This window comes from Chaetodon trifascialis, chromosome 11 (genome assembly GCF_039877785.1).
Source record: "Chaetodon trifascialis isolate fChaTrf1 chromosome 11, fChaTrf1.hap1, whole genome shotgun sequence".
In the NCBI taxonomy this organism is placed as follows: domain Eukaryota; kingdom Metazoa; phylum Chordata; class Actinopteri; order Chaetodontiformes; family Chaetodontidae; genus Chaetodon; species Chaetodon trifascialis.
Genome location: NC_092066.1, coordinates 17,565,157 through 17,577,775, shown reverse-complemented (window position 1 = coordinate 17,577,775; position 12,619 = coordinate 17,565,157). Strand labels below are relative to the sequence as shown.

The 12,619-nt window shown below is 45.2% G+C and overlaps 1 protein-coding gene across 1 annotated transcript; it reads left to right on the top strand.

Annotated features, from left to right (window-relative positions):
- The first annotated feature begins 7,461 nt into the window (after nt 1-7,461).
- On the top strand, nt 7,462-8,808 carry LOC139339186 (transcription factor HES-1-like). Its single transcript, XM_070974683.1, has 4 exons — nt 7,462-7,693; nt 7,801-7,896; nt 7,994-8,081; nt 8,357-8,808. Exons 1-4 carry the CDS (start codon nt 7,586-7,588, stop codon nt 8,806-8,808), a joined length of 744 nt encoding a protein of 247 aa, XP_070830784.1. The 5' UTR covers nt 7,462-7,585.
- Nucleotides 8,809-12,619: the final 3,811 nt, after the last annotated feature.

Genomic DNA, 12,619 nt, shown 5'->3' with positions numbered 1-12,619 from the left:
ACTTACTGATCAATTATGGGCTTTCCCAGCCTCCTCGCTGCCTGGCATATGGGCGCTTAAAGGCGCGAGAGTGGAGGAGAAAGAAGGGTATCATTTCATGTGGAGATCAGGGCCTATAGGCAGTGAATGGGTGGATTTAGGAGGGACTGTGAATGAGGGAAGGGGGTCCTCGCTTGTACCAAAAAGAAAAGAATCTCCCACAGATCAGGGAAGAGCCTTTTTGGGAATATTCATGATGAGGATGAGGAGGCATCATGAATTCATGTGTGTCTCCCTGACTTGCACGGATCATCTTTTCGGTAAACACTGGTGTGTACAGAGCCGGGATGTCTTGCTTTCGATGGGTGTTTGCGATGTAGTTTCGTGGATAGTGTTGCCTCTCCACAAAGCAATATGGGTTTTTGTGTACCCTCTGCTGTATTCCTTTTGTATCGGTGGAGCAACAGATGGGGAGTGGTGGAAAGACATAAAGAAGCTAAAACACACACCCTTTCTTCCTCACAGCTAGCTACTTGCTCAAAAAGGTTTTCTCAAGCTTGCGCTCAGACGTGTGCTATTTCAAACATTTTGGACTTCATCTCCATTCTCTTTTACCCATACGTTTTTTTGTCTGTGTTGTGTACTTTCAAGATTTGGGTCTATGCACACAGTCTTTGTTTACTGTTTCTTTACTCACAACGGTCCCCACAGGGAGATCAGGCCTGCTTAGAATAAATTGCAGAGCAACGGCCACAGTAACACACTGTCTGCACCAAAAGTTGTCATTTCAGGTGCTTTCTCAGTGCGTCTGGAAACACTGGACGCACATTCTTCCACTGATTCTCGTCCACAAGCAGACGCCAATCTGCTGTGACTTCTCTGAAGGTTGTTGGATGCTCATAAGGCCCTTGTCTTGATTAATAGTCAGGACACAAGGCCAACCTGATGTTCACTTACGGTTGGCCTCATTTTACAGATGACACAAAGGCACCCACGTCTGGTAAAAGGTCTGTGACCCACCAGACGGTCACAAAGCCCTGCTCCTCCCTCCTGTCCCCTAAGCATGGGCTCCTTCCCTGGGCCTTCATGGCGTCCCTGTCCCCCTTCCTTTATCAGACCTTCCAGGCCTGAATGGGCTCTGTGGTTGGTCAATAAATTCAGTGATTCAGGGGGTGGACAGTTGCAGCCGTGTTAACGTTTGTTCACAGGCTTGTCGGAGGGACGGGCCCCGCCCTGCGGCGCTTTGTCTCCCATGGTCCCTCAACAGGTTAGAAGTCAATGGAGGGCCTTGTGCGGAGGTGGCAGGGGCATGGATGGAGCCGCCTCTCACATGGCGTTCACACAGGGGGAGGACCGGCCCGGATCACTGTGACACTTGTTAGTGTGGGGCCGCACAACATCGCCTCTCTCGCCCTGCGTGATATTCAGCGCTTTAAACAAACTAATGGTTGAGGCTGCAGGCTTCGCGTCGGGGTAAGGTGATCTGCACTCAGAGGCCTGGAGTGACCGTGCTGAAAAGAAGTGCACAAGTGTATCGTACCATCTCAGTTTACAGATCAGACTCACAATAAAATGAGGTCAGGCCTTCATTTGGTCCACAGTCTGCAGTGATGCTGAATCCGGTCTTTAAATGTATACTAGAATAGCATTGATGCACTTTTGTGGCCCCTGAAGGTGCCGCACTGTTGCTGAGTTGTAGCTGGTTTCTCAGCCTGAGCTGGGCCAAAGCATGGGAACAGCCAAATCGGGAGAAAAGAGACACAGAGAGCCATAGATGGAGCGACACACAAACAGAGGAGGGCTTTAGGAGACAGAAAGCAGCGGACAGAAAAAGACGCACAGAGGCTGAAGAGGGACTTAGAGCCATGACTGAAGCCTAACTGTCATGAGAAGATGAGAGTTGCCATGGCCACCCAGGAGCCACCCAGCAAGCATGTGAGCAGGGGAGGCTCGGGGGCCAGGGGCCTGGGCCCGGGCTGGTGGATCACATGCACTAACCAGGGATTATGTGCATAAGTGATGAGCACTAAGCCGGCAGGTGAAGAAGGGAGGCCCTGGGACAAGGAGCGCACCATCCCTCAGGACAGCTCCCCCTGTAAAGAGCAGGGACTTTTTCCCAAGTGAGGCTGATCTCCCGTGTGAAGGGGACTCAGCCAGAGGTCCTCGAGTGCTGAAAGGCCATCCCCCAGGCTGCTTTCACAGCGTAAGTGGCCAAAACGCCGGTCTTGTGAGTCATCTTGAGTAGCAAGAATGGGCCATCTTCACATTCATAAATCCCAATGCAAACACACTCATGGATATGGACTAAGCATGGATAAGGATAAGTACCACATGGCAGCGCATCAGCAGGGATCTTGTTGAAGCCTTTTGGCTTGGCGGTGATATAAAAGAACCAATTCTGGCTTCTTTTACCCATCAGAAAGAAAAAAAAGATGGAGTTTAAGCACCAGCTAAGTTAACTTTACGGTATATTTCTGGACGAGAGGCGCATCTTATAACCAGGATCAACAGGTTCAGAGGTTGTTGTGCTGCAGGGAATCAACGCTCATAATATCCATGGCTTTATAGGAATGTGTTTGAACCTTGATGGCACAAAGAAATCACATTCCCATGGTCCACAGAGAGAAAACACACGGTTAACCAACCTCCCCCCAACACCTTTTCAAGACGATAGTATCCCTGAACATATTAACATGTAAATACACTTAGATACTTTGACAATGCACTGAAATGCATATAATCTACATGCTAACTAGTCCTTTAAAGAGTTTCCACTGCTGAATGTGGTTTGGGAACACTTTCATGTCTGGGTTTTAAAAATTAAATGTGAGGCCTCTCTTAGAATCTCTAAAAGCGTTTTTCAATTTGATGAGGGATAAGGCGATGACTGGGTTCCCTTTTCAAAGGGGGAGACCCAGAGTTCAATAAGACTTCAGTCTCATTGCCTTTGCCTCCAAGTTGAAGATCTAAATGCTGGCTTTTTTTAAGAAAGAAACCACCACGTTAGGTGACAGATGGCAGGTTGTTATGCTGAAATACCAGTTGCTATGGTCCCCTTTTCCTCCGCAGCTTCGCTTGCCACAGCTAAGCATCCTCTCTGCTGGTGTACTGACTTGGAATAAGCTGACTTGAAACTGCTCAGGTTGTTGTTGACAAACATGAGCCTGGATGAGTCTGCTAATCTCCCGCTCCTTTATCCGCCCTTTATTGCCGTATAAACAGGGCTGAATACACCAGAAAAACTAAACCTCTGTTTTCAGCCTTCTCTTATCTCACGCAGGGTTTAATCTAATGCCCTCTACCCTTTTTACATCTCTGCCTCCGCTAAACTCAACCATATTTTTGATTCAGCCAGTCACCATGACAACCAGTTATTTCCCATCCTTCAGACCCCCCCCACCCGCCAGCTCCTCTTCTCCATTGATACCGCTACCTCCCCCTACCCCTTCTTTTTTTTGTCCAAATAAAACAAAGCGCAGAGTGAATGCGCTCTGAGGTAGGTAAATGTATTCAGTGACATCAGCCAGGACGAGTCTATTCTGCCGGATTCCTGTACCACTTGTTTCCAGCCTTGTCTGGGGGCCGGACACTCTGTTGGGCCTATTGTCCCACATGTATTCCACACAGGCCCGCAATTAATGGAGGCCTTGTCTAAGGCTTCTGGAGCAGAAACTGCTGTTGGGGAGGGGGACAAAAGGCGGGCAGAGCCAGGGGCTGCGAGTTGCTATGGGAGGGCCCCCCTTGCCTCTTTAAGGGGGAATTCAAAGGGAGAAGGAGGGATGGAGAGAGCAAGCGGAGCACTGGATGGGATGTTTAAGTGATCCCCTCTGTCTGCGCCCTCCCCTCCTGGCCTGAGATGTTTTCATGCCAGCAGTTGAAAGGGAACCTTCGCAGTATTTGATGATCGTTGAAATGATGGTCATTTCACTGCCCACATGGAGGTGGTGGCTGGGTGGAGGGAAACGCAGAGGCCACAACTTTCAGACCAGGTGAAGATGGAGAGGAGCGTGACAGCCGGCAGACGGCCTCTCTGTGTCTAATCCAGAGAGGTTCATCAAATTTTAAGCACTGTCAATTTTTCGACATAAATCTGTCAAATTTGTCTCTGCTGGGTGAGCTGAAGTAAGCCACAGATTTTTTCTCAGGTGTATGGGCTCATCTTAGCCACGGTAAAATGACTTTATACTGATGATGTAAAAGCAACCTGCTCAAGTTCTTTGTTTTTTTCTATACAGACAATTCAGCTATTGTGGTGCCTTATAGATATAAAAAACACAGGAGTTATTAATGGATGAGTTAAATAGAATAAGACTGTCTGAGAATTTCACATTTTACTTGACAGAGCACAAAACAAACTGGTTAGCGTGATGCTCGTGTTGTAGGTATCAGTTCTTACATCTTCCAGCAGAGGACCGAGTTGGGCAAAGTCAAAGTGATGTTTTTTATGAACACATCAGATCGTAGTCAATGGACCAAACTAAAGCAAAGCAAAATAACTTACGGGCTCTTGCCCTTGTTTCCCTCAGCTTGTGGTTATCAGTCCCATGCTGGACCCTGATAGCTCTCTGAACCTTCCTCCTCTCTGTGGAGCCTCCCGTCCCAGAGTTCCCACACTGATACAGATCAGGGCTGTGCTATAAACCTCATCACCATCCACACAATAAAGGGTTGTTTGTGGCGCCGCGGCGGGCTCACTGAAAACAGACTGATAGGATGTAATTTATTGCTGCAAACCCTCTCATCTGCTGTGAGCAGAGCCCAGTTTAAAGGAGCATCTTGTTAGAACATCCAGCGAGAAGATTAACCGAGGACGTAAAGTGATCCCCGGAAAAACAGCTGGTTGAAGAGTGTGAGGCGGTCAGTGTGTGCGAGTTTAGAGTGTTAGTGAGAACAGAAAAAAAAAATATTTGTGAAAAATAAATCTACAAGGTCAAAGACACAACAGCATCATTTTCACAGTCACTTATCTTTGACTTTGACTAATGTAAGAAATAGTTATGTGGCAGGTTAAACCCAATTTGGCTGGAGTTTGGCTTGATTTCATTTGACTTAATTTAATATTGACTCAGGTCAAGGAGCTGGTAGTGCTTGAAGTTGTCTTGCTCACACAGAGAGGAAGACGCAGACACAAAAACTGACCTGACTTTTGGGGTCATTTCACCTCTGAGGAATTAGGAGCTTTACAGAGAGCGTTTGAAGTCCATCAGGGAGGATAGAAGCATCTGATGATAAACCTGAACCAGACAGAGACATCTGTCAAATAAACATATCAAAGAAAAAGTGTAATGAGCAGCATGTGTCCTGAAGATGGGACTTCACATTGATATTGGACATGGTTATTAGTGACAAGGGTTTAATTTGTAAGTAACTGATGAGGATTCAACTGTCACACTAACAGCCAATAATGATCAGAATCAGTCAGAATTACCAATTATCAGGAAGCGGGAAGAGAAAAGAAACAAGGAAAAGATGTAGTATAAACTGTGACATATATATAAAAAACACATCCTCGCTGTTTGTTTTGTTTTGTCTGAAAGTCACCTCATTTCAAGTTTTGACTCCTTTTATCTCAACTTTTTTTCTACACTTGAAAAAAACATTTTTTAAAAACATGTAACAACCATAAAAATGCCATTTCTATGCATACATCTGTCAGCCATTAAGGTCGTGAAATTAGTCTAGCAGAACAGGAATGATAAGAGGGCTTTGCACAGGATTTGGTACCCTTTTTTCTCTTTCCATACATTTTGTTTGTTTGTCTTATGTTGTTCTGTGGCGCTGCTGATTCCTGTGTCAACAAAGTAACAAGAAAGGAGCTAGAATAAAATGAGAGTTTTAATGTTGCCACAGTTACCCGACAATAAAAGCAAACCCAAAGCAATAACACTGGTTTCATATAAGATACACAAACATTAGAATTCAGGCCATAACCCTGCACTGTGCATTTGTCTTTGTCTCGTAATCACTGATATATCATAAACATTTTTAATAAAGCAGTGACACTATTGTTATAAAAATATAACATGACAGATTTAATTGCTTTTTATAGAAGTCAGTCAATCAGCTCAGTTGTTTATGGCCAAAGAAAAAAACACTTTTATGTGCAAATATAAATTCAGGTTCAGATTTTTCACAAAACAGATCCACTCACCTAAAGGATTTTGGAGATAAACCTTTTCATGTGTGTTAATATTTCACTAAATTAATTAAAAAAAAAAACTCTAAATGGCTTGAAATAACTCTTCAGCTTTGTTTTCTGGCAGAGACGTCAGAGTTCATGGCAGTGAGACGACCGCTGAGTGTGTCAGAGATTTTCTTCTTCACTGGACATCAGGCCTGGAGTGTGTCAGAGGATTGTGTGTCTTCATCTCAAACTGAAGCACTGAGTGTGTGTGTGTGTGTGTGTGTGTGTGTGTGTGTGTGTGTGTGTGTGTGTGTGTGTGTGTGTGTGTGTGCGCGCCACACACACACACACACACCGAGGTAAAGAAGCTGTATAACTGGATACACAAGTGAAGTAATTTCTCTTAACAGTTTATAAAATATTCAGTTATAACATGATGAGGAGACTGTAGTTCTGGTTAACTCACCTCCACATGTTGCATCTGTGTTTGCTGCACATCTGATGGTAAAGACCGTTTAGGTTATTTGTGATGAGTATTTTTTGAAGAAAAAAATCTAATTTTTCTGTACTTCATTTGTTCGTTTATTGGACATGATCAGAATTAAATTAAACATTTAACTTTTTGTAATAATAGGTCAATAATGACACAAATGTTCATCCCAGGGTACAACAGCCCAAAGCAATGTCAGTGAATTAGTCTGACCAAGGCCAAAACAAATTCTATAATGAGGAGGAGAAACAACTTTTTTTTATATATGAACTAAAATCAACAACTGGTATTTAAGGTGACAAAATCAATCATCATCATTAATGGATTATCAGCATTGTAGAAGATTTAAACACCAAATCGACTAATGGATTCAACATTAAGTTCAATTTGTAGCTGCAGCTGCTTTGTAAAAGTAACCACTCTTTCAAGCGAAACGGGTGTGTGAAATGACACATTTGTTTCAGATGAGGTTTCAACAGGTGGACTGAATCCAGATGTCTGCATGGCGCACTGTAGTACAGCAGCAGCGCCCTTAAATGAAGGTCGTTAACACACCTAATTGCAGAAGAAGCTGCTGTCCTCGCACTCCGACTGTGAAGTCACTTTTCTGCGTAAAACAGTCTCACAGCATCCTGACAGGTAGCCAATGGGAGCGCCCTGTCGCACGAGCCTGCCGCCTCCCTGGCAGCCCGTCCCGGGCGCCCATTGGACGGACGAATGAAACCCAGGAAACTCGCACACGAGCCGCTCGCGTGCAGCCTCGGGCCCTATAAATAAGACCTGAGGCGCTGGAAACAGGAGCGGACTGGACAGGCAGCTCGGCGTGGAGTCAGAAGTCACTCCTCCTTTGTCATCATTGAACCGCTCTGTGCTCTGGCAGGAGAAGGCGCTGCTCACCGCCCTGGACTGAACCCGACACTGCTGTACATCTTCCTGCTATTGATAAAGTTTTTGTTTGGACTGTACCACTGTTTTTAATTGAGAGCCTGAAGATGCCAGCCGGTACCTTAGTGAGGACGTCTCCATCCGCTGTGGCTGCCACACCGGCAAGTGGGGACTCCACACCCGAAAAACCCCGCACTCTGTCAGAAAATAGAAAGGTATATGAAGTGATTGTTTCGCTAGTATTCGTATTGTTGACAACTGCTATTTTATCTTAAAAACTGTCATCTCGGCACTTATTATTATTATTATTATTTATTTTAAGTCCTCTAAACCAATCATGGAAAAGCGGAGACGCGCGCGCATCAATGAGAGTCTGGGCCAGCTGAAGACCCTCATCATGGATGCACTCAAGAAAGATGTAAGGAGATAAACACTGCACTTTTATTCCAAGATAGATTACATTTAGGAGCCACATTTGCTAATTTGGTACTTTATCGTCCCTTTTCTCTGTTTAGAGCTCCAGACACTCCAAACTGGAGAAGGCGGACATCCTGGAGATGACTGTGAAACACCTAAGGAACCTGCAGCGACTTCAGATGACTGGTATGTGACCACCATGTCTGCACTGACTGCGTTGGTGCGTGTGCAGTCGTTCTTGGATGTCTAACTTTAGATGGTAAACATGTTCCCACGGTCCCCAAGATTTATTGCCTGCTCACAGCTGCTGTGCTCGCCCTTAAGAATTGATTTCACAAGGCCTCAAGTGCATGAATGAAATCTGTTTTTATTATTTAAATTAGTCAATAAATGTATAATGTTCGTTATAGTCCTATCATCTGTCTGTCTGTTAATTTCAGTATTTGTGTTTTCTTCTCCAGCTGCTGTGAACACAGACCCCTCCATCCTGGGTAAATACCGAGCTGGCTTCAGTGAGTGTGTCGGAGAGGTCACACGTTTCCTGTCCACGTGTGAAGGGGTGAACACGGAGGTGAGGACTCGCCTCCTCAGCCACCTGGCGGCCTGTGTGACCCAAATCAACGCTGTGAACTTCTATACGCCTCACCCAGGTGCACTGGGACTCGGACAGACCGGTGCACAGATCCCAGCTGCTTCCGCTCCACAGGTGCCTTGCAAAAGCGGCTCAGCGATGCATGTCTCCCCAGACGCAATGAAGCTGTACGGCGGCTTCCAGGTTGTGCCAGCACCTGATGGACAGTTTGCTTTTCTGGTTCCCAGTGCAGCTCTCATGCCTCTGAGTCCACAAAACAGCCATCACATGTCACCTGTTGCACCTCCGCTCACCTCAGACTCTGTGTGGAGGCCCTGGTAGGAAATCCGCTCAAGGACTATCACATAATACAACATATTTTTTGTACATTTTGTAAATGTTTTCTATACCTACTTGAGAGGGATGTTTACACTCATTTGTGTTATTTGTATATGGACATTAGGAGATATTCTTGGCCTCTTTGCTCACTGTGATTTTCTCTGTTTTTGATATGGAACAATTGATTTGCCTCAGGAGGTCAAGAAAATCCTTGAAAAGCTCTTGAAAAGCTCTTGAAAAGCACTGTATTTTTTGAGACGAATAAAATGTTTCTACGTTGTTTACTACAATGTTTGCTGCAGTGGTGTCTTTGTCATTGTCTGTCAAAATCAGCCTGTCATGTGTCCACTCATGATCATATGGGTTACACTTTGACTTAATCTCAGACCTGTTGAAAGTCGATCACCATCCCTTGTGCAGTAGCCGTTTAAATATAGCCACCCTCCTGCATGCCTTGTCCACGCCTGATCATCCCAAATTCTACCTCTCTAATGAGGTAAGCAACGCAAGAGGTTGTGTTGAGCGAAAAAGGTGTGCGTCAGTGCAGCGAGGTGGCTGGGGCAGGGTCTGTTGACATGCATTCAGGCCTGACTGTGCTCCTGCCAGATGGAAAATCGTGCTGTAATAGATAGGGCATGATTGTGAAGCGAGTGACAGGACTAAAAGAAGACCAAACTAAATAAGATACTGTCATTACTCAAGGATTAAGCATGTGTTGGTGCTTTCTGAGGTGTCTTTCCTGCAACTTCTGCTCCGAGAAGAGAAATTGCTAACATTCATATAACAAATCAACCTTTTCACAAAGCAGAATGTAAATATGATTTGATGATATGTGTGTTTGCACAATATCTGCAGCAGCCCTGCAGAGCCAGTCCAATCACTGTCCATTTAGTGGACAGTTGAAGGGCCGACGCTCCCAGCGTGTGTCCTGAGCGTGGTGCTCACACAACAGGACGCAAGCAGAGCGTGACCAGAGGTCACAGGTGCCCCTCATTCACACTCCAAAGACAAACGCAGCTCCAACAGCATGTTGCCCTGAATCTGGCAACCCATCAACAGACCTGGCAGCCCATCACCAGAAGACAGGGCCTCCCTTTGACAGCATCAAACAGTGGCACCTCCAGAGGCAAACACACACACAATCCATGACCACTGAGTTGTTCCTAATTTAATATTCATGGAATTTAAGAGATTTTTTTCCCAAAGCCCTGAGGAATAGGTGCACAACACTCTGCATCTGTACTATTTGTATGTGGCAGCTTTTTAAGGAGAAAATACTAAACATATTTTTTAATTCTGCATTTCAACGTGGACGTCAGCATAGATGCAGATCAAATCACCTCTGTCACTTTAAAACTTATTGAAACTGCTCACTTTGTGCAAATGATACAGTCAATTAAGTTTACATCTCTGTTTTGGCACAGCTGAGAGAAGACTGGCAGTAAAGAGGACTTAAAGACAAAAATAGAGCTCCCCCTCCTATCAGAGCATCCTTTGAGAAGACCCTCCGAAACACAAAAACAAAGACGGGCCCCTCAGTGGCTCAATGGCTCCTCTCTTTGTGACCCTCTCCATCTTCATAAAGGGCCTTCCCCTTGTTTATCCAGGAAGAGGTTTAATGGCTGGGAGGGGGGAAGGACCACGCTGTCACTTTCACTGTGCTAAAGAAGGCTTATTGTTGCCCTCTTCCAAAGGTCCTGGTCTTAAAGCCTTTTGGAGAACTCCTAAGATCAGGCTGTTCTCTTGAGATAAGAGGAGCTGTGAAGTGCTGGCAGGTTGCTCCTATCCACACCTGATGGAGAACCTGGAGTGGTTTTGATGGAGGAGCCTCAACAGATGACGTATTAGTCTTGAGATCTTTGCCCTGTTTACCGGTGTCCTTCCTTCTTTTCTCTAATTGTCTTTTAACCCCTCTCCCTGCCCCCCTCCCTAATCGAAACCCCAGTTCGATGCAGTATTTTCCCAAACCTTGTAAAGCAGAGAATAGTAAACATGAAGCAGGGCAGGGTCTGCCCCTTCACACTGCTCGTTGATTGATGGCCTCCCCTCACAAACGCAGTGACAGCGGTGACAGGTTCCCTGCTTGTTTCCCCCAGCGCTCACCGGAAACCCTCACTGCCTCCGCCTCTGAGGGTGAATTGGCGTAGTATTGCTCTTAGGGTTGTTATGGTGCTTGATGGGGGTCGAGGTAGTCAGCGGTGGTTCACATCAAGGCTAATGAATAGATTATGCACTCGATATCAATGGTGAATGAACAATGCTCTTTGTGCCTTCACTCCAATTCATCCCTTTTTGATTTAGCTGGTTGTTTTTGAAAAACTCAACAACATACTGGTGGAAGTGTAGCTTCCGGGGGTGAATTTAGTAGCAGCGTGACACGGTAACACTGGAAGTGCGAAATTTACGGCTTTGGACCCACACAGAGTGATGGTGGTGTGACCATTAAAAGCGAGTAACTTTGGTACTATATCACGAGTCACCGCATCTTCAAAGGAGGTGTTGTGTTGGATGTCGGGGACGGGGGGTGGAGGTCTTGTTTTCTCTGTAGTTATTGGCCATATGCCCATGATGGCTTATGAAGATGACCATAAAGATACACTCTCACTGCAGGTGTCCCTTCGAAGTCAGACATCCCATAATACAGATGCTCCAATTACAGTCTGAACTTTTTGTCTGACAGACAATGTGTGAGGCATCGACTGAGCCGACCTGACAGGAAGCTTTAAGGACAATTCTAGTTTATTACAACTCTGCTCTTGCTTTTGAAATCTGTCGGTTGCTCTTACAGGTAATGATAACATTGTGCTCATCATGGTGTTCATTGATGACATTTCTAAAATTACACTTGGCGAAAATGTGTTCTTATCTTTACCTCAATGTCTTCCTTAAAAACGTCTCTCTCTCTCTCTCTCTCTCTCTCTCTCTCTCTCTCTCTCTCTCTCTATGACTGTCTTCTCTCTGACCTTTGGTTATATACAGTACTGTAAAACTTGGCTGGAGGTGCTGGCAAGTGCAAGCTGAATACATAATAAAGAAAAAACTAGTGTCTGAGGAAGAAACTGCACACTCAACCCACAAAAATATAACCAAGGCATCGCCTGTGTTGTATTTTGCAGGAGGCTGCAGCAGCAATGGTAACAACTGAGAAGTATGATGTTATTTATGGTCACGCTGTGCACCTACATGAACATGATTGGACATTTGAGTCAGCCTGGAGACAAACAGCTGATGAATGAGCAAGTGATTGTTCAGCATGAATGAAGCAGAATGTGTGAAAAAATGCCCCTAAAATGTAATTGGCTGAGGAGCAGTAGTGACACTAAGCAACAAGGGAACTACTTTAAAATACCTTATAGGCTACCAGATTATGAAAATCCCTTTGGTTGGTGTTTATTCTCCTCTTGTCTTCAGATGGATCTCTAATTCTTCAAAAAGTCCCCTCAGGCACTTCCCTTTGGAAAACAGCTGCAAAGCATGTGGACCAAAATCCACCAACTTGTTCATATTTTTCTGCAGATTGTTGTTTTTTGCAGCACAGCTGAGAGAGGGCGCCCTAACAGTTTTGTCACTTAAGAATGTGAGGAAACCAGTGTTGTTGTCTTGTGAAAGGACGTGACAAGCTTTGGACCTGATGTATTCTTAAAGTCTTGCATGAATGATGCTACTCAGCAGTGCTTCAGTAAACCGTCCTTTGTCAAGTGCACTCAAGCAACATTTCACTACATCTTTCCTTGGTGAAACAATGGCCTCTTCAGAAATTACTTCTGCTGCTGGACGTTGGAGTGTGGGAAGGATTCTGATTGTTTTGCAGCAA

What these genes read in the sequence shown, in the direction of transcription:
- LOC139339186 (XM_070974683.1), top strand. Translation starts at nt 7,586, where the DNA reads ATGCCAGCCGGTACCTTAGTGAGGACGTCTCCATCCGCTGTGGCTGCC. An exon ending in CTCTGTCAGAAAATAGAAAG is followed by an intron (nt 7,694 to 7,800) that starts GTATATGAAGTG and finishes ATTTATTTTAAG; the next exon opens with TCCTCTAAACCAATCATGGA. An exon ending in TGGATGCACTCAAGAAAGAT is followed by an intron (nt 7,897 to 7,993) that starts GTAAGGAGATAA and finishes TTCTCTGTTTAG; the next exon opens with AGCTCCAGACACTCCAAACT.